The sequence below is a fragment of the Rhodamnia argentea genome, chromosome 2, assembly GCF_020921035.1.
Source record: "Rhodamnia argentea isolate NSW1041297 chromosome 2, ASM2092103v1, whole genome shotgun sequence".
Classification (NCBI taxonomy): Eukaryota; Viridiplantae; Streptophyta; class Magnoliopsida; order Myrtales; family Myrtaceae; genus Rhodamnia; species Rhodamnia argentea.
The window spans coordinates 3,520,765-3,548,252 of NC_063151.1; the positions used below are offsets into that span (position 1 = coordinate 3,520,765).

The window sequence follows — 27,488 nt, forward strand, 5'->3', positions numbered from 1 at the left end:
TGTCACTCCCATCCTCCCCATTAAGAATGTCATGCCAGTCCCCATTAAGAAATTTCAAGTACGCACGTCTCCACGTGAACTAGGGATGTCAAAAATCGAACAGAAAAAACCGAGCCAAAACCGGAACCGAACCGGAATATCGAGCTGGGCATGATTGCCCCTGTATCTGCACAGGTTCGTCTTATGAACGCGCTCATGACTCTTGAATGTTGGTGTGTCTGCAGTTGAGTTTTTTGGGTGCTGTTACTCCTTTCTACGTTCGAATCCTTTGTTGAAGGTAAGAGGGTCTTATTATTATTATCATTATTATCAATTTTTACGAGTTTTCGTCGTCACAAGCCATGATTCTTGGCATGTCTACACCAGAAGCTACTCTTTCAATGAGAAATCCACTCCCTCACCGTCTGATTTGATTCGAACTGTGCTTGTTGTTTGCAGCTGATAGGAGTAGGAGACGCTTGTCTTGGGCGTATAAGGCGAACATAGATCGAATTACTAGCCATGGCAATGGAGGGAGAGGCGAACGAGAAGCTGCTGAAAAAATCGGTGGCAGTGGAAGTCGGTGATGGTGGCGAGGATGAGCCACTGAAGGACAGGATATGGAGTGAGGCCAAGAAGATGTGGATTGTCGCGGGACCTGCAATATTCACCAGATTCTCCACCTTTGGGATTTATGTAATCAGCCAAGCTTTTATCGGCCATATTGGGTCCACCGAATTGGCTGCCTATTCTCTCGTGTTCACTGTCCTCGTGAGATTCTCAAACGGCATCCTGGTATGTTCAAGTGTGTTCTCCATTACTTCCGTTGTCGGCTTTTCTATATAGTATGATCATGTAATATGGTATCTTGCTGTTGCTCGTCTTTCGCCAACGGCTTCTGTCCATGGAACTTGCAGCTCGGCATGGCAAGTGCACTAGAGACCCTATGTGGCCAGGCCTACGGCGCGAAACAATACCACATGCTCGGGGTGTACCTCCAGAGATCATGGATTGTCCTAACAATCTGCTCCATCTTTCTAGTTCCCCTCTTCATCTTCACCGCACCACTTTTAAAGGCTTTAGGCCAGGATGATAAAATTGCGGAGGTCGCTGGAGAAATCTCGCTCTGGTTGATCCCTGTCCTCTTTGCCTTCATCGTATCTTTCACCTGCCAAATGTTTCTCCAGGCGCAGAGTAAGAATATGATCATTGCATACGTAGCAGCATTGTCGTCAGCGGTTCATCTATGCCTCTCATGGCTATTGACCGTGAAATACAAGTTTGGAATTCTGGGCGCTATGTCTTCCACCATCTTGGCATATTGGATTCCTAATATAGGGCAACTCATGTTCGTGCTGTGCGGAGGTTGCCGAGATACATGGAAGGGTTTCTCGAGTTCGGCCTTTAAGGACTTGTGGCCGGTGATCAAGCTCTCGCTTTCATCTGGTGCCATGCTATGGTAAGTCAGCATTTCATCACCTAGACATGAGATTTTGTTCTTGAATTCAGACTAACTGATAAGTTCTTGGGTGGAACAGCATTAATCTAGTTGGTCTAACCATTTGGTATCTCCGTGCCTGATGGTGAAATTGACGATCTTTTTTTGTCGAATATATGGTGAAATCTGAACACTTGAAATCTCACATCAGAAGTGGATAGCGGCACGTCCTTATTTTTTTCATTCAAGATTCTCACTGAATTCCTATTCTTTGCACATTGTCAGTCTCGAGCTGTGGTACAACACGGTGCTGGTTCTTCTAACAGGCAACATGGAAAATGCAGAGGTTTCTATCGATGCGCTCGCCATCTGGTATTGTGTTTGCACTTACCACTCTTTCTGCTCTTAGGTGTTTTCCAGGAATTGCCTTGATTACAAAAATTTCTTCAGCAAAGGCTAGTTCACGAAAATGAAGTAGCATAATTTCATTCCTTGCAGCCTCAACCTCGTTGGTTGGGAGATGATGATCTCTTTCGGTTTCATGGGTGCAGCAAGGTGAAATCACGAGAGTCATGACTCCTATTGACCATTAATTCCTTCTTTAGACTTGCACCTTACCAGCAAATCTCTGGATTTTGTATGCCTTTTCAGCGTTCGAGTATCAAATGAACTAGGAAGAGGGAGTTCAAGATCAGCAAAGTTCTCAATCATGATTACGGTGCTCACATCGTTCGCCATCGGATTTGTTCTCTTTGTGTTCTTCCTCTTCTTGAGGGGGCGTCTGGCTTATATTTTCACCAAGAGCGACGAGGTTGCTGATGCTGTGGCTGATTTGTCGCCTCTGCTGGCTATTTCCATACTTTTGAACAGCGTCCAACCGGTGCTTTCCGGTACTTCTTCTCCACTATTCCCTCCTGATCAGATGAATAAAAGTACAATATTCCTTAAAGAAGTTCCTGATGGTGGACATAGACTTAATCGATCAATACTCAAAATGTTCATGGGATTCATGTTTCTGTGTTGCGGGATTCGGTGAAGTCCCATATAATCTGAGAATATGGTGATTCATTGTATGATGTGAGCGATAAGTGGTGGATTGGTATCAAATCATCAGTACCTGATTGTGATTGAACATTAGTCTCACCATTCATTTATCAGGAGTCGCGGTCGGAGCTGGTTGGCAGAGCATAGTGGCCTATGTCAACATCATAAGCTATTACCTAGTAGGGATTCCGGTGGGAGTCGCGCTTGCTTATTTCTTAAGAATGCAAGTGAAGGTGAGCTACTATGTTCCTTTCTAAGGCGGTCGGCATTGGCAAATTTGCATGTCGATGAGTGAGACATGTCAAAATGGGCTGAAGCTCTTGACATGCACCTGCAAAATTGGGATTCCTAAAACTTGATCATCTGTCTTATAGGGCGTGTGGGTCGGAATGCTGTTCGGAACTTTGGTACAGACTATAGTGCTGATCATTATTACCTACAAAACTGATTGGGACAAGCAGGTGCGCCGGATATGACTATTCTCCATTAATTCCTAATTATTTTGTGGGGGTCAACAAGTCTCAATGTCCTTGTCCAGGTATTCCTAGCTCGAGCGCGCGTTAATGAGTGGTTCGTGGCCGAAGAAGCATCGCACAAGACCGGCACAGGTGCCTGATTCAATCTTTTTCTCGTTCCACTGTAATCCTTTCGAAGTTGACGAAAAGTTCTGTATCAGATTTCAAAATCTCAATTCCCAGCAAGGGATCTGTCCTGTAAGATGTGTGTCGAGGCGTCAATAAGATAAGCGTACGAGAAAATGCGTAGTTTCACGATTTCGACACTGTTTGTCCTCCTGTAATCCTGTGTTGTTTCGCCGAAGCAAGCAACTTCCTATCACGTTGAACACCTTTCTCCTAGAGCACATTTTGAGCTTTCAATGTGTTGTTCTTCCAGGAATAGATTCAGTTCCCTTTCGAAACGAGTCTCAGGAAATGCTAATTGCTCAATATTCGTAACTTGCTCGCGAGCAGTTTTCAGCACACGAGCTTGAGCCTGGCGGCAACGCTTGCAAAATGTCCATGGCCGACTTTCATTTATTGTTTACCTTGGCTGACTCCACTAGCTTAAGGAAATTCCATGCTGCCTTTTTTGTATCTTTTCGATTTTCATGACCCAGAAGTCCCTTTCACTTACTTCAGGCAGGATTCTATTCAACGGGCTCAAACTCGAGATTTATTATAACGGAACAGTTCGATGATGGTCATCAAATTGCCCCAAAAAAATGCGATTTCCGGAAGTTGATGACTTGACGTGATCCAAGTCGCATGAATTCTCACTCAGATCTTGACCTCCAAATGGGCAACATATCCAAGTAAAGCTCCAATGGGGACACCAATCTGGTGATAATATCCATTATTGACAAATGCAGCCACACTTTGCCATTTTAGACCATGGCATCAAAGCAGAAAGCATTGTCCAAGGTAATATTCACGTGCCCAAATCCGGATGGATCGGGTCTGATTTTGATCGGGTTATAAATGGTCCAATCTAAATAGACTCATTTATTACAATGCAAATACAGTGACATACACTCGGCTCGATTCATATTCCTAAACAGACACGGCCGGTTCGGTGGAACCGCCGGTTCCGGTCGAGGAACCGGCGGTTCCGGTTCCACGAAAAGGTGGAACCGGAACCGGCCGTGTCTAATTCCTGTTCCGGTTCCGGGCCGGTTCCGGTTCCGCTTCGGAACCGCCGGTTCATTCCGATCCTTTTTAATAATAATTTTTAAAATAATAAATAATAAAATAAATATAATAAATTATAAATTATAAAATACAATTAAATTGCACATTTTAATAAAATATGGGCAAAAAAAAAAAAGAAGGAATGGGCTTGAACTTAATGAATTATCATTAAGCGCCTACATATCTTCTTGGGGATAGAAGAATCAAAGCCCATGTAGTTCTTTTACTTTTGAGAACCCCAACTTACCTCATCATCAATCGTCGCTACCCGTTGTGGTACCCGTGGCGGTGGTATCTCCAACATCATCGCTAAAAAATTCGTGTTCACGATCTAACTCTTGTTGTCGATATTTCGCCCTCGTCCAATCGCCGACACAAGCTTGAGCTTCCACAGAGTCCGGGCTTAATCTTGAACGGCGAGCGTCCAAAATTAATCCTCCAGCACTAAATGCTTGTTCAACCGCAACCGTTGAAGAAGAGGTTGCTAATATTTGACGAGCGATGAGGGCGAGAACTGGATACTCGATTTGGTGACTCTTCCACCACTTCGGAATTTCAAAATCTGTACTATCTTCCGCATCACGAAACTCAAATTGAGTGGTTAAATATTTTTCTAATTCAGAAATACTACATGTTGTCCCTTTTTATTTTTTTTGCCTACTCTTAAGCATATTATACCTTCTACTAAGTGAACTACCACCTTCGCTACGTGAGGCGGTAGATTGTAAAGATCCGGAATCACTTAAACCATATCTACTACAAAATTCTCCATATAATGCTACTATAGATTCTTTAACATGTCCTAATATATTTGAAATATCTATTGAATCTTCCAAATGTAAACAATCATGATAATACACATTCAAATAATCTTGTAAACTTTCTAATTTAATACGTGGATAAAAAACAATACCAACTAAATAGACAAGAGGAATTTGCAAATAATAATGCAACCATTTTTCTCGCATTACTAAAATAGTTCGACCTAATTCGGTATCATTTTCATATTCACTAAAAACACTATCAATATTAACACACTCTATTAAAAATAAATGCGTTGTAGGATAATAAATACCAGATAAAGTCTTAGTAGCATCATTAAAAATTTTCAAAATATCTAAAATTTTCTTGCAAACGTCCCAATGTTGAGGAAGTAAAGTAATTTCGGGGAATATTTTGTGAAATAAACATACATAATAAATCTTTATATTCAAAAGTTTGCCGAAGCAACTCAGACGTAGAATTCCAACGAGTCGGAATATCTTTTGGAAATCTTCTTGCCCTTCTCCCATTTTGTTTACAAAATTTTCCCCATGATTTCATACATTGGGGACGACTCCATAAAAATTTAATTGCACTTTTTATTAGGGCGAGAGAAGTGTCAAGAGTTCGTAAACCATCTTGTACACATAAATTTAAAACATGACAAGCACATCTAATATGAAAAAATTGTCCGCCAAAAGTGGGTTTGCAAATATTTTCTAATTCGGGAATAGAAGCGGTATTTGCGGCGGCATTATCAAAACCAATTGAAAATACTTTATTTATTAAATTATATTCTTCTAAAACTTGTCTAATTATTCTATAAATATTATGAGCCGAATGGCTTTCATCAAAAACTCGGAATGCAATAAGTCTTTTTTGAATCATCCAATTGTCATATATCCAATGACACGTGACACCCATATAAGAATGAATTTGCCAAGGATCACTCCAAATATCGCTACCTATATGCACACGTCCATTGAATTCCGCAAAAAATTTTGCTAAAGATTTTTTTCCTTTTTTATAAAGATGAAAAACTTCGCGTTTAAGAGTATTTTTTGGAATAGTTAGCGCTTATGAACCAACGCAGTATTTATCAAATATTTCATATTAAAATTTTCACCAGTATTAAACGGAGCATGATCAAGGGCAACATATTCACCTAATGTTTGTTTATAAAGTGCTTCGGTGAAACGAAATAAAGGATGATGATTAGAAGTGGCGTACCCGTAAATTTGTTATTGCGTATTGTCGATCCCCGCTTGTGTTGGATGTTTTTTCGTCAAATGCCGACGGAATGTTCCGTAGCCGTCTCCTTTCGTAAATTTATATGTTTGCGAACAATATTTACATTTTACATTATACTTACCTTCGACTTCATCACGTACCTTGTCGAAGTGTAGTCACAAGTCCGATGTATTATCTCGGCCCTTCCGTTCCGGCTCATTTGCCGTTGACGTTTCTTCGACACCGGTGGGAGGATGAAGACTTTCTTGTGTTGGGATGTGCTCGACGTTTGGAATCGGGACATAGTTGATATTATCGTCGTCGTCGTCTTCCCAACTTGCATACTCACGAGGATCATATTCAGGAATGGGATACTCGAAATCTCCCATAGTCATCTTGCCATTGTCAGCATTTCTGCTTCCACTTGCCATTTTTGAGAGAATTGATCGGAAATCCGATTGAGAGAATTGAGTCGGGATTGAGAGAATTGGGAGAATTTGAGAGGATTTCGGAGAGAATTCGAGAGATTGTTCAAAGAATTTGTGACAAAAATGAAAGGGGAAGCATATGGATTTATAGGCAAGAATTATTTTTAATTCTTTTTTTTTTTTAAATTATGAAGCAACGGCCCAAAGAGAGAGGGGAGGGGCGGGAGGGGGGTAGTGGGTGGGCCCGGGGCGAGAGAGCCCAACGGCTCTCGCCCCGGGCCTTTTTTTTTTTTTTTAATTTAATTTTTCGCGGTTCCGAACCAGCCCGGAACCGCCGGTTCCGGGTTGGAACCGTGGGCCCGGTCAACGGGCCGGTTCCGGGCCCACGGGCCCAAATGGCCCCCTCTATTCCTAAAACACTACCATATTTAACTCAGTCCGGGAAAACTCATACCCAAACCGAGATGGAAGTGACTGAGTAGATCGAGTGAGGGCGAAAGAAAATGGAGAGAGTCATTGAGGTGGGTTGGATCTAAGTAAGTTGTAAACTCATTTACGACTCATTTAACGCTCCCTTTATATTTAAATTTATTAATGACTCATGTATTGATATAATTGACTCATATAATAACGACTCATATGGGCTGAGTTGTTATTAAGAAATGGGTTCGTGCCCCATTTTAACACGTCTAATCGTCATAAAGACTTGCACATGAGCAGGGTCGCAGACCTCGGAAAATAGACAGAGCAGAGGAATGCAAATCACAAGTTACATTGACAATTTAAATTGTAAAGTACTATCTTTTTTTTTTAATTACGTATTACGGTCTATATTTAGTTAATAAATTTTTCTAACTTCTTAGAGAAAGACAATAGTCCTGATCGAAGAGGCATCAAACATAAATGATTTCTTTAAGACTGTTGAGTTTTGTCCGACCCTCAATTGAATACTCAGAATTCAGAAGATGCAACTTTTTTCCCCACACATAGTCTGTTCCCCTCTTTAAATTTTAAATTGCCCTTTGAACAGCTCTTGGACCAACGGGGACGGGGCGGGTATGGGGCGGAGCGGGCCTATACCCGCCCCGTCCCGCCGGAATCCCTGCGTCCCTATGTCCGGCCATTTTCCCTGCCGCCTGTTTTGCGCGGCGACAAGGATTTGGGTTCTCTTCAAGTCGGATCGATTTCGGAATAAAGCAAACAAAAAGGATCTGAGTTCTCTAACCACAAAGGATATAAAAGGATTCTTAGTCTTAACATGAGACTGGTCGATATGGGCGGATAGCTTGGCCCACGATGAGAGAGTCCAGCTAAAAACTATATAGATTCCAACTCTAAAGATTCACAAATCATTTCAAATAAGCCAATAGAGTGGTGATGGTCACTCTCATTCAAGCGAGCCATTCAGATACGATAGAGGAAAAGAACTCTGGCTCCGATGTCATTGTTCCGCCTAAAGATCAGAACTCGTTACAGTGCTCTATGTTCTAGTTATGGTGATGTGGTTGCCGTTTTCGCGGCTTACATGGAAGTGATATTATAATTTACCTATGGACGATTCCTTCCGCCACAATGTTTCTCGCCGTTCCCGACGCGAGCTCACCTGTTCAACCAGAAAGCAGAAGAGACGAGCCTTTTTTTTTCAAATGAACGAATTCATCAAGTGAGTTTGTGTTTCAGACAATCGAAGACACCATTGTTGTCGTGGGGCGAATCAAGATTCCTGATGCCTTTTGGCCATTGCGTGCATAAACACACCAACCACAAAAAACAATAATACAACTCTCACTCTGCCACTTTCCATGGAATCTTGCTTTTAAGTGAGTCAAATCTCTTCGCTTTAGGTTCATGCAAGCTTTAGAGTCACTTCATCTTCACCATTGAAGGTGTCATGCCACACAGCACTGATACATTTCTAGTGTGTGCGCGTCTTGACTAGAACGCTGCTTGCGGGTATTGAAATTTATGCTCCTCTATGTTAGCGTGAGCTGCCTATTATATTCAAAATAGGAAGAGGTCTTCTTATCTTATACTTTTTCTATGTATATCTCCTGATTTGTAGGTCAATTATGGTTGGTTCTCTTCTCTGTATATAAGTGTACTTATAGCCTTGTAAACGAAAGAAGGAATATAGAAATCACAATTGATTCGTTCCAGAATTCTTCTTTTCTACATTTTAGACATAGCTGAAACAAGAGAGGGAAGGCCATCAATCATGCGTTTCACCATACCAAACTTTGGTGAGGCATTTGCTGATGTATTGAGCTGGGCATGATCGCCCCTGTATCAGCACAGGTTTGTCTTGTTCATGCCATTTTAGATCTGCATTTGAAAAGCTTAAGGCTCTTGACTCTTGAATGTCGGCGTATCTAAAGTTCAGTTTCGGGTGCTGTTGCTCCTTTATAAGTTTGTACGCTTCGTCCAAGCTGAGAGGGTCTTTTTATTTTTTCGCTGAACCAAGCTAAGAAAGTCTAGTCATCGCAGCAGGGATGTGCTTCGCAACTCTGAACATGTGACATGAGCACACAACCTCACTATCGACTGATTTGTTGGGAGTTACTCATCGTCACAAGAGATGATTCTTGGCATGTCTACACCAGAAGCAACTCACTCTCTGGGACATGCACTCCCTCACTGCTTAATTTGATTCAAACTGTGTTTCTGGTTTACAGCTGATTGGAATAGGTGACGTTGTCTTGGGCCTATAAAGTGGACATAGATTTGATTAGTAGCCAAAGCGATAGAGGGAGAGGCCACCGAGATGCTGCTGAAAAGACCGGTAGCAGAGGAAGTTGGTGATGGCTGTGGGGATGAGCCATTGAAGGACAGAATATGGAGTGAGACCAAGAAGATGTGGATTGTCGCGGCGCCTGCAACATTCACCAGATTCTCCACCTTTGGAATTTCAATAATCAGCCAAGCTTTTATTGGCCACATCGGGTCCACCGAACTGGCTGCCTATTCTCTTGTCTTCACAGTCCTCCTGAGGTTTGGAAACGGCGTCCTGGTAAGTTTCAGCGTGTTTCCATTACTTAAATCATAGTTTTTTCACATCATTTAATCATGTAGTATGGTATCTTGCTGCTGTTCATCTTATATCACCATTTTCAGTTTGCCAAAGATTGCTTCTCTGTCTCTGTGCTTATTGCTTATAGATGCTTCTCAAGCACATGATGTGCCGTTGAGCCCAATTCTGAGTAATGATGATGATTTTTTTTACAGGAGCAGTCTTGTATCCCTGAAGTAATAATGCTCAAAGACTTAAAACGGTTGCTGTGAAGCACTACACCAGTACCAGCTTCCCATGGAAGCAGCTAGCCAGCTTTAGATCGATTTCTGAATATGTTGGAGGCAGTGAAATTGTAATGTAAACAAGGCATGCAGAAATCGAAAGAGCAAAAACATAAATGAGTTTGGAGTTGATCCTAGGCCATTTGCATTGTGGCTATGGCTTGGAATTAAAAAAATATTACGTTATTGTTGAAAAAGAGCATGACCATCAAGACTTTGAGTGAATTCGCTAGAAACATCTCCATGCATAGCTTTTTATCACCTGTTAGAGGAACCTCTCGTCGTGTAACTCGTGCTGTTGTTCAGAAATCCGGGTTTTGAAATTATTTAAAACGCGCTTCTGTATGGAACTTGCAGCTCGGCATGGCAAGCGCACTGGAGACCGTATGCGGCCAGGCCTATGGCGCGAAACAATACCACATGCTTGGAGTGTACCTCCAGAGATCATGGATTGTCCTAACGATCTGCTCCATCTTTCTAGTGCCTCTGTTCGTCTTCACCGCGCCACTTTTAAAGGCATCAGGCCAGGAAGATAAAATTGCGGAGGTCGCTGGAGAAATCTCGCTCTGCTCTATCCCGGTCCTCTTCGCTTCATTGTATCTTTCACCTGCCAAATGTTTCTCCAAGCGCAGAGTAAGAACATGATCATTGCGTACATAGCGGCCTTCTCAGCAGCGGTTCATCTATGCCTCTCGTGGCTATTGACCGTGACATACAAGTTTGGAATTCTGGGCGCTATGGCTTCCACCATTTTGGCATATTGGATTCCTAATATAGGACAACTTGTGTTCATGATGTGCGGAGGCTGCTGAGATACGTGGAAGGGTTTCTCGAGTTCGGCCTCTAAGGACTTGTGGCCAGTGATCAAGCTCTCCCTTTCATCCGGCTCCATGCTATGGTAAGGCAGCATTTCATTACTGAGACATGAGATTTCGTTGTTGAATTCAGACTAATTGCTAAATTTCTGTGTGGATCAGCATTAGTTCAGTTGGACCAACCATTTAGCATCTACATGCTCTAATGTGTGATTAAGAAATCTGAACACTAGCAATCACCAGCAATCTCGCATCAGAAGTGGATAGCGGCACGTCCTTTCTTTTTCATACTATTTTTCACTGAGTTCCTATTCTTTACTAATTGTCAGTCTCGAGCTGGGGTACAACACGGTGCTGGTTCTTCTAACGGGCAACATGGAAAATGCAGAGGTTTCCATCAATGCGCTTGCCATCTGGTAATGCCGTTGCACTTCAGTTCTTTCTGCTTTTTGGTTTTTTCTCTTACGTTAGGGAAATGCCTTGAGTTACAAAGAAATTTTGATCAGCGGCTTGTTCTCTGAAATGAAATAGCGAAATTTCATTACTTGCAGCCTTAACATCAATGGTTGGGAAATGATGATCTCTCTCGGTTTCTTCGCTGCAGCAAGGTATAATCACATAAGTCATGAGTCTCATGACTCGTATTGACCATTAATTCCTCCTCTAGATGTGCACTTTAACAGCACTTCTGGATTTTGTATGTCTTCTCAGCGTTCGAGTATCCAATGAGCTAGGAAGGAGCGCAAGATCAGTAAAGTTCTCGATCATGATGGTAGTGCTCACATCGTTTGCCATCGGGTTAGTTCTCTTTGTGTTCTTCCTCTTCCTCAGGGGGCGTCTGGCTTATATCTTCACTGAGAGCGATGAGGTCGCCAATGCCGTGGCTGATTTATCGCCTCTTCTGGCTACTTCCATACTTTTGAACAGCATCCAACCAGTGCTTTCTGGTACTTCTTCTTCTCCTCTATTCCCTCTGGATCACATGAATAAAAGTACAATATTCCTTAGAGAAGTTCTTGATGGTTTTCGGTTATTACCGACATGAGTAAACCATAAAATTTTCAAGGGATTCATATCTTTCTTTTGTGCGATTCAATGAGGTCCCAAATAATTGAGAGCTATGGCAATCAATCCAGCGTATGACGCGAGCAATATGTGGTGAATTATTTTCAAATCATGGGCACCAGATTGTGATTGAACATTAGTCTCAACATTTATTACCAGGAGTCGCCATTGGAGCTGGTTGGCAGAGCATAGTAGCCTATGTCAACATCATAAGCTATTACCTAGTACGGATTCCGGTGGGAATCGCACTTGCCTATTTTCTAAGTATGCAAGTGAAGGTGAGCTACTAATTTCCTTTCTAAGTCAGTCTGCATTGGCAAATCTGCATATCAAGGAGTGAGACATGTCAAAATGGGCTGAAGCTCTTGACCTGCACCTGCAAAATTGAAATTCCCAACACTTGATAATCTCTCTTGTAGGGTGTGTGGGTCGGAATGCTGTTCGAAACTTTCGTTCAGACTGTTGTACTAAACGTTATTACCAACAAAACTGATTGGGATAAGCAGGTGCACCGGATATTACAATTCTCCGTTAATTCCTGATAATTGTAAAGGCCAATGAATCTCTATGTCCTTCTGCAGGTGTCATTAACTCGAACACGTGTTAATGAGTGGTTCGTGGTTGAAGAAGCATCACGCAAGGATGGAGCGGGTTGATAATATAATGTCCTGTAAAATGTGTATTGAACTTTCATTCAGAAAGATAAACTTACTGAGTAGTTTTAAAAGAGGAACTTCAGATCAGTGGAAATGCTATCAAACAATTACTTATTCAACCTAAATTAAAGCTACGATGACATTCTAGCAAATCCATGTAAAAGGGCAATTGAAATGCGAAAGGACGTACTTTCGTGATTTCGACACTTTCTCCTCCTGCAATCGGGTGGCGAGTAGTTTTGGCACAGGAGCTTGAGCCTTGAGTAGTTGTCATTAATGAAAACAGAAGCGCTAGCAAAGGTCAGTGTCAAAGGATGATATATGGCCTAAATTAGTAGCTGCAACAGTTGCTGGTTTTGAAATGAGGAAGGAGCTTTGCGTGACGACATTCGACTAAGCTTCTTCCATCGATCCTGTAAGATTCTTGACTATGTACCTAGCTGACGTGCGTAATGTCAATGCTTTTGGGATGACATGATTGTATGAAGTCCTCTGTCTTGTGTGTTTCTTTCCCCTTTTTCTGTATTGAATTAAGTCATGGTCTTTCGCCAGGCTCACTGGACCAGCATGAACTCTTCCTTTAAAAATAAAAAAAAATCTGCAATTTCCTCCTAGAAGTGCTAGCTCCTTTTTGTGAAACCATGCATTCAACCGAACATGTTGTCATAGATAGAGTACAAATCCACCTTGCTTTAGGAGTTACATATGTGTAAAGCAATAGGACACTGATACAATGTGCAAATCTGCCGGTCGTCATTGCTGTCCAGTCTTCCATAGTATTCCCGGTGCTTTGGTTCAACATCTTGCAGAGTTTCTAAAGCCAATGATCCCGGCGTTCCAATGCCCCTACTTTCCTGCAGCAGGAGGGAGTCAGTGTTTTCAAAAGACTGATGATATGGGAAGCTGTGGAAGAGAATTTACGGCCATGAATCTTATTAGTGCATCAGATCCAAAGAGCTTCGAATCCCAAAGAACTTTCCTGCTCATCCCAATTTGTTTTCCATGCCATGTAGACGACAGCGAGCAAATCTGAAGCAACCCCACAAATCATTCCAACCCATATTCTGTATTAGGGTGAACCAAAACCGTTATGATGGTTAGAAAAACATACCGGCGCGAAAACTCGATATGCCCTCGTTGTAGCCATATTGCTTTTAAAAAACTTTGGCAAGGTGGATATAGTTGTAAATGTTCGAGACCGCCCGCGGGGACTGGCCGAGACACAGGCTCATCCACTCCCTCGCAGCTTGTGAACAAAGCCGGCACGGAACCGCGCAGATCAGCCCCGAAACATGTTGCCAGGTTGAGAATGTCCCCAGATCATTTGAGATCCTCACACACTAAGAATGTACTGGAGATCAGACGCGAAACCATGTCTAATCGAGGTGATGTTTCATGTGCTGCGGACGTGAGTCATCAGAACATGCACATAAGCATGGTCGGGGAAATAAAGACCTGAGAAGAAGTTGGGTCTTGGGCCGGGCCTTCGGGTGGGCTTTCGGACCATAAACCGGTCTATGTGAAGAAGAACTTTCTCCATAGACAGCGCGAAGAAACGGGTCAATCGTCAACTGAAAATTGCCAAAATAAAAAAATTGAAAATAAAATGATATTTACAACAAGGGAGAGAGAGAGAGAGAGAGAGAGAGAGAGTCATTGTATTTCTTCATTGAATCGCCTGTGTTACGAATTCTACTTAGATCAACTGTAATTCAACGAGGCGTTTCGGAGATTTGCATCCGTCTTCAGATTCCCATAGATTCTCGCGTACGCGCAGATCAGGAATCGACGGGAAATTGAGAGAGAAAATCACAATCGGAGACGGAGGGTTTTTTTTTTTTTTTCTGTGGGCGTAGCAGAAGATGGACGCCGTATTCAGCAAGCTCCGGAATCTGGATGCGTATCCCAAAATCAATGAAGATTTCTACAGCCGCACGCTCTCCGGCGGCGTGATCACTCTCGTCTCCTCCGTCGTCATGGTCCTCCTCTTCGTCTCCGAGCTTCGTACGTATCACCTGTTTTCCGTGCGTGGATTCGCTACTCTGCGTGGTTTTTTCTTTAGGGCTTCGCCGATCCTGCGATGCCAATTACGCGGTTTCGGAGTTGATTTTGTATGTCTACGTCCTTCTGGATGATTTATGTTGCCGGAGATTGGAATCGTTGGTTAGTGCTAGAGTTGGCCACCTGCTATTGAGCTGGGTTAAGCTGCCTGGCGATGCTCCTCGATGCTCGTCTTAGTGACTGGCAATTGATACTCAGATTACTTGTGTACCGATGATACTGCTGTTTTTTTGCGCCCTCATGGGAACTTCAGTGCTATTATATTGATCAAGAGTTATGGAGCTTCAGTTTATTGATATGCATAAATGTCTACGCTTACGGGTGTAGGTGCTTTTGCCTTACTTGTTGGTCTTTTCATTTCGAGTCTCCTTATCTTTTTTTGCAGGATTATATTTACATGCCGTGACTGAAACAAAGCTAGTGGTAGATACATCAAGAGGAGAACATCTACGTATCAATGTAATGCATTTCTCTTCCCTATAAAGAAGTCTAATCCGCACTGTGATTTATGGGTTTGTTGATATATAGATTTTTGGACGGTATTTGCATTTGATCTAGATTTTTGGGCCTCCTATGACAGTTTTCGATGAGATTGGGATAATATTGGCGCTGATATTGTTGTTAGTAGCTCCTTTTTAGTTCAATTTTAGGAGAATCAATGATTATAAGAAGGTACTTCAGTTAAGTTTGAGGACTGTGATTACCGTGCTCTGAAGATTTATCGATAATAATGACTTTGTTGTTGACTCATTTAGTGGTTGCTTGATAACCAACTGAATAACACTACCTGTGTGATGATTGGTGCTGCAGTTTGATGTCACGTTCCCTGCATTAGCTTGCTCTATGCTCAGCCTTGATGCCATGGATATCAGTGGAGAACAACACCTTGATGTCGTATGTATTAGAGTCTACTTGCAGACCTCTTTCATCGTTTATATTCAGCAATTACATAATGGCTTGCTGGGGGGTCTTGCTGGCAAACCTGAGTTTCCAATCTCCTTATTTTTCATTGCTTCAATAAGCTTGAGTGTGTCTGGTCTCTCTGTATCATGCAGAAGCATGATATAATCAAGAGAAGATTAGATTCTCATGGCCAGGTGATAGAAGCAAGGCCAGACGGAATTGGTGCTCCGAAGGTTAGTAATGCCGTATTCCTAGAAGTTAGTTGTGTGAGCTCACGAGTCTCCTATACATGATTGAGCTTCTAAAGAGTTCGTGCCTTTTAATTGCAACTGCATATGACATCCCCGTTGTAGTGTTCTGTTGGGATCATATTATGGTTGGATTTGCATGCGCATATTGCTTCAATCTGGCATAGAGAGATATTCTGGTCAGTTTGCTTCTTTATGACGCCTCTAGGGCTGGATATTACTCGTGTTCATATGATTGTCACAGAAAATGTAGGATTGTCATGATAATTGTTTTTATCTTAGTGAAGGTCAGTTAATCATCACAAACAGATTGCATTTGTCATGGGCTCTCGTGCTTTCTTTTTCATTCTATTATCAAGCTTCAGTGTCTTCTCAACACATGTATCAGCTCTATAATCATTTTAAGTCTAGTTGCATTTAATTTGTGCCACTAAAACACTCTCAATATGCAATCTCTGATTCAATTTTGTAGTTATCTGCAAATTAAGAAATAGTCTCAAATACTCTTTACTATGTCACGTCAAATTCAACCATGCAGTAATCTGCAAATTAAGATCCTATAGCATTCTTTTTGGATGACATGATGACTTGACATCCTCCTCTTCTCCTTCTTCACAAAAGGTCTGCTTCATTTTTCTCTGCATGGATTCTGTAGTCTATTTCATTTTGGCAATATGCTTATCATGTTATTTGTATAACCTGGTGACCTTCATATGGCTCTCACTCACTTTTTGAGCAGATTGAAAAGCCCTTACAGAGACATGGTGGGAGGCTTGAGCACAATGAGACATATTGTGGATCGTGTTATGGAGCAGAAACTGTACGTTTTTTCTTTAGCTAGAGATATATGGTTCAGATTTACGTGTCAGCTGTAGTTAGGATTTGCTGTATGCTACAAGATTTCGTTGTTGAATGTATTGTTAATATATGAATGCTTTTTGTGTTTTGTTCTTTTCTTGTTGCACTCTGTAGTCAGATGACGAATGTTGCAATTCCTGCGAAGAGGTCCGTGAAGCATATCGAAAGAAAGGTTGGGCACTTTCAAATCCAGATATGATCGATCAAGTAAGCATACATGATGACTGGTTGAGGGTACATAAGTGTCTCCCATTTAACGAAATTACTCTTTGACATGGTCTTGCGAATGGTACCCCTTTTGTGATGGGCGAGTTGATACTATGATCAGAAGATTCTTCCAACTTCTCCTTGTCAGTTAAATGTCTTTGGTAGTCTGCCCTATTTATATAAATTAGCTTTATTTACTGCCCTGAGGATTGAGAGTCCTGCTTTCAGTTTTAAATCTGTTGAATGCCGTGTCCTCTGCCACATCCAACTCAATATTCCTCCTTTTCTACTTCGAGTTTGAGATTCAGCCCTGCTTTTTCAGCGTTGGCTTACTACTTAGATGCTATCAGCAGCTATCCACTCCGCACTTGGCTACCCATCATTTACCGTGGCCACCCTAACTATGCGAAAGAGCAGACTGTGCTACTGGGGAAGGCCCATGGCTCAAATCTGGAACACACATGTTCTCTATCCCGTTTGAGATTAAAAAGGATTTGCATCACTCCTCATCAAATTTCTCACGACAAATTGGGTTGAAGAAACATGGACCTGAAATTTATTGCCTGTGACCACACTTATGAGCGAGTTTTGATGACAATGGCACATGGACATTACTACGAGTAGACTAATAAACCTTGGGCCATTTTTGGCTTTAACCATAGTTGAAGTGAATTCCCGAAGTACTAAGGTTTGCAATGACTAGCGCCAAAAAGGGTTGCTTCAGTGATGACCCTTTCGAATAATTGTATTCTTCTTCATGTTTCTGTATATAGAAGAGACAAGAAATTTGTAGGAGAGAAACTGCTGTATGCTCATGTGAGAATTTAGCTCCCTCCCTAGTCCATTCTCCTATTTTTTTGAGCCTCTAAGAATATCTGAAAGCAAATTGACAGGGTGTTGATGGTTTGGGAGACTGTTAGTTGCAATCAGTCAGCTTTTGCTTTCGTTTTGGTTTTGCTAGGATCCTTTAACTTCAGGAATTTCCTCTCAGATGGATTTCTGTTCTATCTTTTACTGTACAGTTGAAATTTTTTTTTTCCTTGGATTTCAGTGATTCTCCCTTTCCTGGTTCACGGTTGTCAGTAGTAATTGCATGTTTTATATAACATTGCTTGTATGGTGTTCCTGTGGCATGCAGTGCAAAAGAGAAGGTTTTCTACAAAAGATTAAAGAAGAAGATGGTGAAGGATGTAACATCTATGGGTTTCTGGAAGTTAATAAAGTTGCAGGGAATTTTCATTTTGCTCCTGGAAAAAGCTTTCAACAATCCAATGTTCATGTCCATGATTTACTAGCATTTCAGAAGGACAGCTTTAATGTAAGCTGTGGTGATGCCTTTTATTCCCAAGTTTTTATTACGTGTAGTTTCTTTAGTAGTGGATGTGGATATACTCAATTGGAAAATGTATAGTGAACACATTGCTTTTGTTTTTGCAATCATCTTATAGACTACATAACACAATGCAGATTAGTCACAAGATCAACAGGCTATCTTTTGGAGACTATTTCCCTGGTGTCGTCAACCCACTTGATAAGTAAGCTCATCTTTTTCATACATGCTGCCAACTTTCGCAAAAGTCAAATTTTCTTATTTCGTGTTGCATGACCTATCCAATGCTGTTCTGTCTCATGTTTATGCACTTCAGTGTGCAATGGACGCAAGAAACGCCAAGTGGAATGTATCAGTATTTTATAAAGGTCAGTACTGCACCTATGATGTCTCGATAATTTTGTAATTCTGAATGCATTTGTCCATGATACTTAGGGTGGGTTTGGTTCGACATTTGGAAAGAGCTTTGGGGGAATGCAAATGCTGAAAGCTAATGCTGGGGCTTCTAGCATTGGGCTTTCAGCCTTCCCAAGAGGAATATTTGGCCAAATGCTCCTTCGAAATGCTTGCCAAACGGTTCAACATTTTTCAAAGGAGCATTTGGGGCCAAATGCTTCTAAATGTCGAACCAAACTCACCCTTAGTACCCTAGCCTTTGACGTGATATTACTGTACAAGAGAAATCTATAATTGGAGATGACAAATCTTGGAGTCTTCTTTCACAACCTGAGGGCTGATTTTTTCCATTTGCTTTTGCTTTTTGTGATGCCCTTCTTCAATATGTCCAGGATATTAGTGGAGTGAAAAAAAAATAAATTGAGCATCAACCTATCTTCTGAAAATGCCATAAACTAATAATAGTTTAGTATGTCGGACTTTTCCATAACTCCTACCATTCCCTATCCCGGTTACATGTTCACTTGTCTTCATGAGATAGAAGATACCTCTTGGTTGATCCATTTTAGTCAGTCTCATGGTATGAAGAATTGCTCTTCATATTTATAATGTCAAAATGATTCCAGGGACTGCATTATCACTTGTTACCTGTTTGATGATAACGAATCACTCTTGGATTATTCTGAGTGTGTCATGCATTAGTATGAAAGGGAATGAGGAAGAACTTGCGAGTTTAGATGATGTGACCGAAGATTTTTCTTGGCAAATTTTCCAAAGGCATGTAGAAGCACTTTAAGTGTATGATGAGCAGGAATTTGCTATATCTGCAAGACCTTGCTTCGAGAATGTATGCCTTGTAATGGAGCTTCAGACTCTTTCAGGGTTCTTATGGCATAAAGCATTTTGGTGCAAGTTCTGAAGTCATCTAAGTTTGCTTCTTCAGTGGTGTCTCTGCTGCTTTTCAAGAGTGTCTTTTGCCTTGTGGACTGTTTTGTTGCTATAAGTTCAGCTGTTTCAATGATCTATATTCCTTTTTCCACTGAAGTGATGTTGCTGTAGCTGAAATCTTAACTTGCCCATATATTACCTTTTATGTTGTATTCCCTTTCCAAGTCCTTGCAGTTCAGATCAAAGGATGATCTGGGCAATTAAGCAAAAAAAAAATAGCGTAGTGTTGACCAGACGATTATCCTCTTGGTCTAATCATTTAGCCCTGAAAATGCCTATTCACTATCCATTTACTTGCGGACTAGGTCGTAGTTGTGAGTCAACTCTATTCTGCTTGATTGACATGTTCACTGGTATCTGGGAGAAATGTGCCCAACAGATAGTTAATAATCTTTAAAGTAACCTTTTTCCAGTTCACTGCTTTACTGTTACATGTTTTTTCTTCGAAGGCAGTGCTCTACAGCTGCAATTTGCTGGATTAGTTGGCAAGAAAACTTTAGTTCTTTGCATTAGATGAAAATGTACTATCTGTTATGCAGGTGGTGCCGACTGTTTACACAGATGTGAACGGGCACACTATCCAGTCAAATCAGGTACATTCGGAACAAACGAAAGCAACTTGGTAATGTTTTATTGCACTATGTACACAGTGTAACACTGAGAATTTTTTTGTTTATGCTGTAGTTCTCGGTAACAGAGCACTTCAGGAACGCAGAAGTAGGACAGCTTCAGTCACTGCCAGGAGTTTTCTTCTTTTATGACCTCTCTCCAATTAAGGTTGTTACTTCTTGTTCTTGTTTGTTTATGTTTCATACTAACTTGTTGATATGAAGCTTGGCTGGTAACAAAAGATTGAAGCAGTTCTTAGTTAAACTTATAAAACTCTATTGGCACTTGGTTTCATTGTGCAGGTGACTTTTACTGTGGAACATGTGTCATTCTTACACTTCCTAACGAATATGTGCGCTATAGTTGGAGGTACCGTCAAAAACCTTACTATGTAACATCTCCTATCGAGGCGAAATTGCCTCTTTCAATTATCTCCTTTATTTGAGGTTGATAAAGTGAAGGAAGAAAGCTTTCTTTTTTTGCCCTTTTTATGGGTTGGCTGTAAGAAATTTCACTTAAAAGTTACAGTACTACATATTAAGTTATTACTTAAACCCAAATAGAAAAAGAAATTCTGATAAGAAAGAGTCATGAGACTGATCAATTGTTCAGTGTATGGCTCATTGTACTAATTTAAAATGTCCTTGTGGCCATGACTTTCAAGATGCTAAATGGCTTACTGCCTTATTCTTGTTAAATCTTTAGTAACGAAATGTTCTTTCATTAGTTTTTAATTCTTACACGCTTCTTTTTTCTGATTTTTACCATCACTATATCGGTTTAATATGTAATCATCTTACATTATTTTGAAGGCATTGAAACTTATAGTGCCAATCTCCAAGCTAGCTTTCAGATGTTTTGGATGGATTTGTGATATTAGGTTTTTGTTTTCCAGGTGTTTTCACGGTTTCAGGCATCCTAGATTCTTTCATATATCATGGTCAAAAGGCAATCAAGAAGAAGATGGAAATCGGCAAATTGAGTTAAAAAGTGAGCTTATTTGGCAACTGTTCAAGGTTCGATAGATGGATTTTTCCGATACGTGACCCACTGTAGAGATGAAAGCGGAGAACAAGGATGACCAAAGTGGTTATCTTTGATAGGTCGGGATGTTTCTTTTGATCTATGTTTGATTGGTGCTGATCAATGAAATAGACTGATGCTGTCTGGCTCAACCATTGAACGGTTGTTTCCCGCTCTTTGCCCAGTTTCATCGAGTTATTATCTGTTAGCATTTGAAGTTGAACAGTTGTTTCTGATGCTTCTCTTTGAAAGCTATAAAGGAAGTGTACCCTAGAATGAGAAAGTTCCGTTCATCTTTTAGCATTTAGATCGGTTTGGTCGAGTACAGTTTGGACAATATTTGAGGACGAGATATCCATTGACATGAAGGATTTAAGTGTTCCAGATTTTGGTCTCTTGCTAATCTTTTAAGTTGATGATCACAAACATAATCTTGACCTATTGCTGCAAATTGTTGAGGTGATAGTTCTGTGAAAATTATTTATTGAGACGACCATGGCTCTTAAGATCTTGAAAAGAGAGGAAAAAATCGTACTGCATAATGTCTGTCGATGAATCTGAGAGAGAATAAATTCCTGCATGAACTTATTATACTTGACTTAGCTTATAACCTCTTTGGTGCATTTGGTTCGATTTAATTCATAAGTACTTTTTTTCGTAAACCAAATGAAACTACACAATATAACTCAATCGATGTTTTCTTATTAAAATGTTTGTAAAGGAGATGTGCGGTGACGAGTAAGGACGGTCAAACTGTGAAATGAACTTATGAGTCTCGAAAGAGCACTTCCTTCTCAATCCGGTACTTGGTTACAAGCCCTTGTTGCCGAGTTCGGCTTCCATCTCATGTTGTTGACGATACGGAGTGTAATGGCAGCATTGGATTTGGTATGAAACTTTGCGCAGTTGAAGAACTATAATTTCGAACGTGTGGCATGACTCAACGAGCGAATCGCAGCGGACTTTCAGAGATTGATAGGAGCGGTAGACTTGTATGAGCTTGGAAGGCAAGTGCTTCGATTTCTGAAGGATGATACAGCTGCAACTGACATTAGGCCAGACGGTGAGCTGTCTCTTTAAGATTAGAGGTTTTTCTAACATCGCAGCAATTCCTTTCGAATACACGAAGAAGGACGAGGGTTTGGATGGCGAAAGCTCCACCTTTCATATCGCCGACCATATTTATAACTCGCAGACCAAGGGCATAACTTGAAAGTTGAGCCTAATATTCAGAAAAACCTTCAATTTTAACTCTTGTTCCTATTTTACTTTTTGTCTAACAAAAAATCTCCACCTTTAAGTTCAATTCCAATTCTATCCTAAGCTGTTTTTTGACCCATACAAAACTTTAGATCAAGTTTCAATTCTACCCTAAATTTTTTTATCCTATGAAAAAATCTCAACTTTATGTCTTGTTCCAATTTTACCTTAAAATTTTTACAATCTCATAAAAAAACGCAAACTTTTACATGAGTTGCAAATTTGCCCTCATTGACCCCCATCCAAAATTTCTCATTGACAATCGAGAAATAAAAAACTCTCAAACACGAGCTATTCGAGCGGAGTTCTCCGACCTCGAGAGATAGAACATTCCCAAGTACGAGAGGTTGAAGACCGAGCAAAAAACCACTAAGGGCATGTTGACGGAGGGTTAATGGAGGTAGATTTAGGACTTAAGTAAAAATTGGTGATCTTTTACAAGACAAATAAATTAAAATAAAAGTAAAACCGAATCTAAAGCTTGAGATGTTTTTATGAGAAAAAAAAATTATGGGAGAATTGATGCTAAGCTTAAAGTCGAGGATTTTTTATGAATAAAAAAAATTAAGGTAAAATTGATACTAAAAGTTAAGGATTTTTTATGAGACAAAAAGAATATTAAGATAGAATTGAGATTTTTTATGAGATAAAAAAAAATATTAAAGATAGAATTGACACGGCATCTAAAGTTGAGAGATTTTTTATTAGACAAAAAAATTATAATAAAATCAAAATTACACCTAAAGTTCAAGGTTTTTTATAAGATAAAAAGTAAAATTTGATATAGCTAAAGTTTGAAATTTTTTAGAATATTAGGCCCCCTGAAAGACAAGTTGATTTCAAACCCCCCTTTTTTTTTCTGCGTTCTATCGCATCTCCCACTTAGAATACCTCACACCTCATTCGTGGTTGCCTCATACACAGCCCCAATTCTGAAAAAACCCCGAAAAAATGGACACTTTTACCAGTTTAAGATTCCGTACTAAAATCAATGTTTTTCCCATCTGGCATTTTTCCATTTCCGATCTTTTCTAAAGTACCTCGCAGGACCACCTGCAATTGAATAGCGTATGCTCGCATAGGAGACGGGGCTGAGTCGGAGCTGACATGTGACTTTTGTCTTTGTCCGGAACCACAATATCATCATCGCCACCATTCACCACCACCACCACCACGTATTCAGGCACAGATATCTCACCAACGGATTCGACAATGCAAATAATTATTTTCCACTACAATAATCAAAACATGAAATGCAAGATGATCCATGGCGTCGCCGACTAAAACCCCAGCTGGCCATGGTCTGGATTTACATGACGATTTAACAGCTTCGATTGACTTGACTGGACAGAGAGGCTAACGGTGGCTCTGCAACTGCCAAAAAACTCCATTGCAGCAAAACCCCTGCTTTCCTAATACTCCCTACTCCCTACAATATCACATTCTGAACTTCTTGAAATTTGAAAAGAAAAGAAAAGACAAGGACGATGGTGACAACTGAAGACTTCACGAATAGATAGCAGCCCAATCGATCTCGGATGGGTACTTCTGCAAGGAGAAGTTCTCGGGCACCCCCATGCTCTCCCACTGCGGCTCCACAAAGTCGTTGAACGTCAGCTCCGACAGCGGCGACGACTCCTCCACCGACGCATCGTCGCTCTCCGGCGACGACGTCGCCGTCGACGCTGCCACCTCCGCCTTCACCTCCGCCCGCTGCGGCGAGGCAGCGCAGGCGGGGCCCGACCGCCTCTTCTTGCCGTCGGCCGGCTTCTCGGCCATGCTCTGGCAGATGGCTTGGAGCTTGGCGTCGACGGAGGAGTGTAGCGGCTTGTAGTCGCCGAAGTCGCCCTCGATGTGAGACCCCTTGTGCTTGAGGTGGGGGAAGTTGAGCCGCGCGAAGTCGCCCCTCAGCCTGTAGGCCGCCTTGTCGTAGGCGAGGGCGGCCTCCTCGGCCGTTTCGAAGGTGCCGAGCCAGAGGCGGGTGCGGTCCTTGGGCAGCCGGATCTCGGCGACCCACTTGCCCCAGTGCCTCTGCCTCACTCCCCTGTACAGCTTCGCGGGCTTCTGGACCAGACCCGCCTGCTTCATCGGCACGGCCTTCGGCCCGAGAAACCCGGCACCACCGTGATGATGTTGCTGCTGCTGATACTGATACTGATACTGATAATAAGAAGCCGGAAAAGAAGAAGAATCTTGAAGGTGGGCTTGAGGTTGGATGATCTGACCCATCTGGGGTATTTGGGACGGGCAGTTGAGGTTGAGCCCCGTCGAACCCGACTGCTGCACCGAGAACCCGTTGGGAAATAGCTGGGTGGAGGCGGTGGAGCAAGGGTGGTCCGGGTACGACATGGGCTGGGAAAGTGAGGAGGATGGCATCGAGAAAGAGAAGTAATTGCAGGAAGGAGAAGAAAATGAAGGAGGGGTTGAGGGTGAAGCACTCTTGATAAAAGGGCTGAGTGCTTCCATCAGCTCATTGCCACCAGTGTCGAAGGACTCTGATTCAAGAGCTGTTGCCGTGCTGCTACTGCAGAAATCCATGATCGCTGCCATAAATGTCTATCGCATGAACCGGCAAATTAAACTCAGATCTGGACTGCTAAGACGGAATGGGAAGAACAAAAGATCCTTTTTTTTTTTTTTTGTAACCTGCAACTTACCAAAATCAAAGCACAGGCTGAAGATTTTTCTTGTTTTGCAGAAAAGCAAACAAAAGAAGCGATTTTGTCAAACAGATATGGACGAAAGAGGTCTTTAATACACAACCCCTTCACTCCAGAAAGCTTAAATTCAAGATCCACCTTCGAGGGACCAAAAATCACCCTCTGGGCTGATTCAGCTGAAGAAACAAAAGAGAAAAAGGCAAGAAGAAGAGACCAATAGCAACAAAACAACCGATCTAGCAAAGGAAAAAATTACAAAAGGATCGTTTCTGGATCTCGATTCTGAAAACACCTGGCTTTCGAGAAATCCTCAGATTCCAAGTTTTGCTTTTTTTAACTCTCTCTCGGGGAAGAAAAACAAAACCCAAAAACCAGAACTTCCTGGTTCTCTTTTGAAAGACAGATGATTCACAGAAAGGGATTCAGAGAAGCGGGGATGTTAGAGAAGGGGAGAAGAAGATCGAAGACTGAACAAACCAGCAAATCGCACACTGTGTATCTCTCACGCTCTGTTTTTTCTTCCTCTCTGTCTCTGTGCGAAGTTGCCGTCAAACCTCACACTCTCTCTGCCTGTCACGAATCTCCTGGTGCAGCTATTTATACAAAAAGAGCTCAGCCCCCCCAAACCCCGCTTCCCTCCCTTGTAATCACGCTGTTAATCCCAAGTTTGCCACTAATCGCACCCCCGTTTCTCACTCGGTCACCGTGACGTCTGCCTCCTCCCACCTCATTGATTGCTCCCTGTCCAATGGACGGCCGACGCGTGTGGAGGGATCCGCTAGAGGGAGGGCACGTGTCCTCCTCTCGACAGTCAGGCGTCCCAGTGCGCGTGCGCGGCCATTGCCATTGGTCCATTCCGTCAGAGCTTCGTGTTGACTGTTGACTAACAACGCACCGCAGAGGGAGAAAGGGTGGGGAAGGGACGGGCCGAGCCTACAACGCGAGACGTGGGTTCACACCGGCCGACGACCTGGTCTATCGGTCACGTGGACAACGGGGGGCGAAATGTTTTAACGTTGTCGGTCCGGGAAAACAGAGTCTGTTTCGTGATGAGTTGTTCTGCATTAGAGAGTCTTCCTTAGAGTCCGAGGCCGGTAGCTTTTCTTCTCCTATGTTTTTTCTCGCGAAAAAGGTTGAGATTTAGTGTAAACTGATCTCGCCGGCTGCTAAGGTATTCAATTTAAGGCGCCGATGAAATTCCAATCGCCCTTCGTAGGCTAATCGAGGTTTCCTGAAGCTGATGATAAGACTGAGGCGTCGAACCAGTGACCTACACTAATTTTTCTTATGGAGATAGTAAGGTATATTAAATTACGTGCGACGGAGGTGCAACCCTTCTCAAATAGGGTAGACGATTCTTAGTTAGGAAGGAAGTGTATTAATGTTGGACAATGCATGAGTTTCTCTATAATACTTTTCGATCTCGTGTCGTGTTTTCAACGTGCAGACGGATGGCGATCAATAATGTAAGTTCGTGGAGGAGAAAATGCTTGGGAAGGATGGAACGTGCAAGGTAAGGAAAGCATGCACGAGCAAAATGACTACGGAGCCCCTCTAAAGTTGAAGAAAGTGAGGCACTTCCATAGGCAAATTAGGAATTTTATTCGCTTTCTTCTCAAATTCTCTCCACATACACATAGGATTGACTAAGGAATTACGGGGCCCCGCCCTTGTATTTTCCCTTCGTCGTCATCCACTTTTCATAATTTACCTCGGCCAAAGCCAATCATTAGTCCCATGATACTTCAACTTCAAGTACTTACTTTCATTAATTTTTTTTAACGGCAGTACGTTAATCTTCTCTTTTTTCATACATTTTTTGTTTCCCACTGTTCGATGTGTACTTATATGTTTTTCTCATTCATTGCAGTGAAATATATGTAAAAAAATTTAAAAAAAAATTAGCTTACTATTGAATGACCTAATCGAAAGTATGACGACATAAAATTTCATTTTGACATTTAATTTTTCGCAAGGCGCGGCATTGCTACACGGGGTGAGGATGGGACAAGGAATTGGGGGCGGGCCGTGGTGGGGCACGCGCCGCTCTGGTGATCCTGTATCTACTAGGTGAGTGTAAGAGTACTATGTATGTACTGTACGAGTATAAGAGTATTATCAATTATTCGCGATCATATGACTATTTTTAATGGAATTTCTGCGTAACTTATGGTCAAGTCAAGCTACGAGAAAATACACCTTCCCTGTGCATGAAGATGTGGAACCCGATCATCTTTGGAAACTGCACACTACTTGGCAAAACTCGTCACTGCTATAGCATGAAGTTTCGATCCTCATATGATCATGTCTTCCATGAACATGTAGGTAGTACTCGGGGTATCATTGGTTCAATACATCCCCCTACTTCTAGTCGACACTGCCTGTACTATCAAGATGGTTTCGGTCATTAAGTTTGATGGCCATGCTTAATTCCTATACAATTTTCACGGTACGATGATTTGGAATGTAACCGACGATTTTTTCGGAGGAAAATGTTAAAAAGTACCCTTGGATCGTGTAAGTACTCCATTACTCAAAAATATTTTGGAAAATGTTATTTCTTATAACACCCCAAATCCAACAAGAACA

The 27,488-nt window shown here is 41.7% G+C and overlaps 3 protein-coding genes and 1 pseudogene across 5 annotated transcripts; 3 read left to right on the forward strand and 1 right to left on the reverse strand.

Moving 5' to 3' along the window:
* Positions 1 to 3,293, forward strand: LOC115748894 (protein DETOXIFICATION 21-like). Of its 3 annotated transcripts, none has more exons than XM_048273649.1 (9): positions 1 to 174; positions 439 to 774; positions 897 to 1,438; positions 1,703 to 1,789; positions 1,916 to 1,972; positions 2,069 to 2,307; positions 2,576 to 2,694; positions 2,836 to 2,922; positions 3,000 to 3,293. In XM_048273649.1, the coding sequence occupies exons 2-9, from the start codon at positions 502 to 504 to the stop codon at positions 3,075 to 3,077; spliced, it is 1,482 nt and encodes a 493-aa protein (XP_048129606.1). In that variant the 5' UTR covers positions 1 to 174; positions 439 to 501; the 3' UTR covers positions 3,078 to 3,293. The 3 variants fall into 3 exon arrangements, with proteins under 3 accessions (XP_048129606.1, XP_048129605.1, XP_030541396.1); XM_048273648.1 differs by having other exon boundaries at positions 110 to 164; positions 423 to 774; XM_030685536.2 differs by having other exon boundaries at positions 140 to 277.
* LOC115748896 (endoplasmic reticulum-Golgi intermediate compartment protein 3-like) lies at positions 1,882 to 21,420 on the forward strand. The gene is made up of 15 exons (XM_048273650.1): positions 1,882 to 1,891; positions 14,032 to 14,400; positions 14,843 to 14,916; positions 15,268 to 15,351; positions 15,513 to 15,593; positions 16,348 to 16,428; positions 16,581 to 16,673; positions 17,812 to 17,991; positions 18,141 to 18,208; positions 18,320 to 18,371; positions 19,887 to 19,940; positions 20,032 to 20,124; positions 20,259 to 20,325; positions 20,852 to 21,163; positions 21,232 to 21,420. The coding sequence occupies exons 2-14, from the start codon at positions 14,259 to 14,261 to the stop codon at positions 20,941 to 20,943; spliced, it is 1,161 nt and encodes a 386-aa protein (XP_048129607.1). The 5' UTR covers positions 1,882 to 1,891; positions 14,032 to 14,258; the 3' UTR covers positions 20,944 to 21,163; positions 21,232 to 21,420.
* On the reverse strand, positions 5,745 to 25,474 carry LOC115748897 (ethylene-responsive transcription factor RAP2-4-like). The gene is made up of 4 exons (XM_030685539.1): positions 23,726 to 25,474; positions 23,428 to 23,432; positions 5,823 to 5,831; positions 5,745 to 5,755 (listed from the first exon to the last, which is right to left on the reverse strand). Exon 1 carries the CDS (start codon positions 24,787 to 24,789, stop codon positions 23,746 to 23,748), a length of 1,044 nt encoding a protein of 347 aa, XP_030541399.1. The 5' UTR covers positions 24,790 to 25,474; the 3' UTR covers positions 5,745 to 5,755; positions 5,823 to 5,831; positions 23,428 to 23,432; positions 23,726 to 23,745.
* On the forward strand, positions 8,445 to 12,600 carry LOC115748898 (annotated as a pseudogene).
* Positions 25,475 to 27,488: the final 2,014 nt, after the last annotated feature.

Bases quoted from the DNA above. Each gene is read 5' to 3' on its own strand.
- LOC115748897 (XM_030685539.1), bottom strand. From the start codon at position 24,789: ATGGCAGCGATCATGGATTTCTGCAGTAGCAGCACGGCAACAGCTCTT.
- LOC115748894 (XM_048273649.1), top strand. From the start codon at position 502: ATGGCAATGGAGGGAGAGGCGAACGAGAAGCTGCTGAAAAAATCGGTG. The intron at 1,790-1,915 runs GTATTGTGTTTG...CATTCCTTGCAG, and splicing joins ATCGATGCGCTCGCCATCTG to CCTCAACCTCGTTGGTTGGG. The intron at 2,695-2,835 runs GTGAGCTACTAT...TCTGTCTTATAG, and splicing joins TCTTAAGAATGCAAGTGAAG to GGCGTGTGGGTCGGAATGCT.
- LOC115748896 (XM_048273650.1), top strand. From the start codon at position 14,259: ATGGACGCCGTATTCAGCAAGCTCCGGAATCTGGATGCGTATCCCAAA. The intron at 15,594-16,347 runs GTTAGTAATGCC...CTTTTTGAGCAG, and splicing joins ACGGAATTGGTGCTCCGAAG to ATTGAAAAGCCCTTACAGAG. The intron at 17,992-18,140 runs GTAAGCTGTGGT...AACACAATGCAG, and splicing joins TTCAGAAGGACAGCTTTAAT to ATTAGTCACAAGATCAACAG.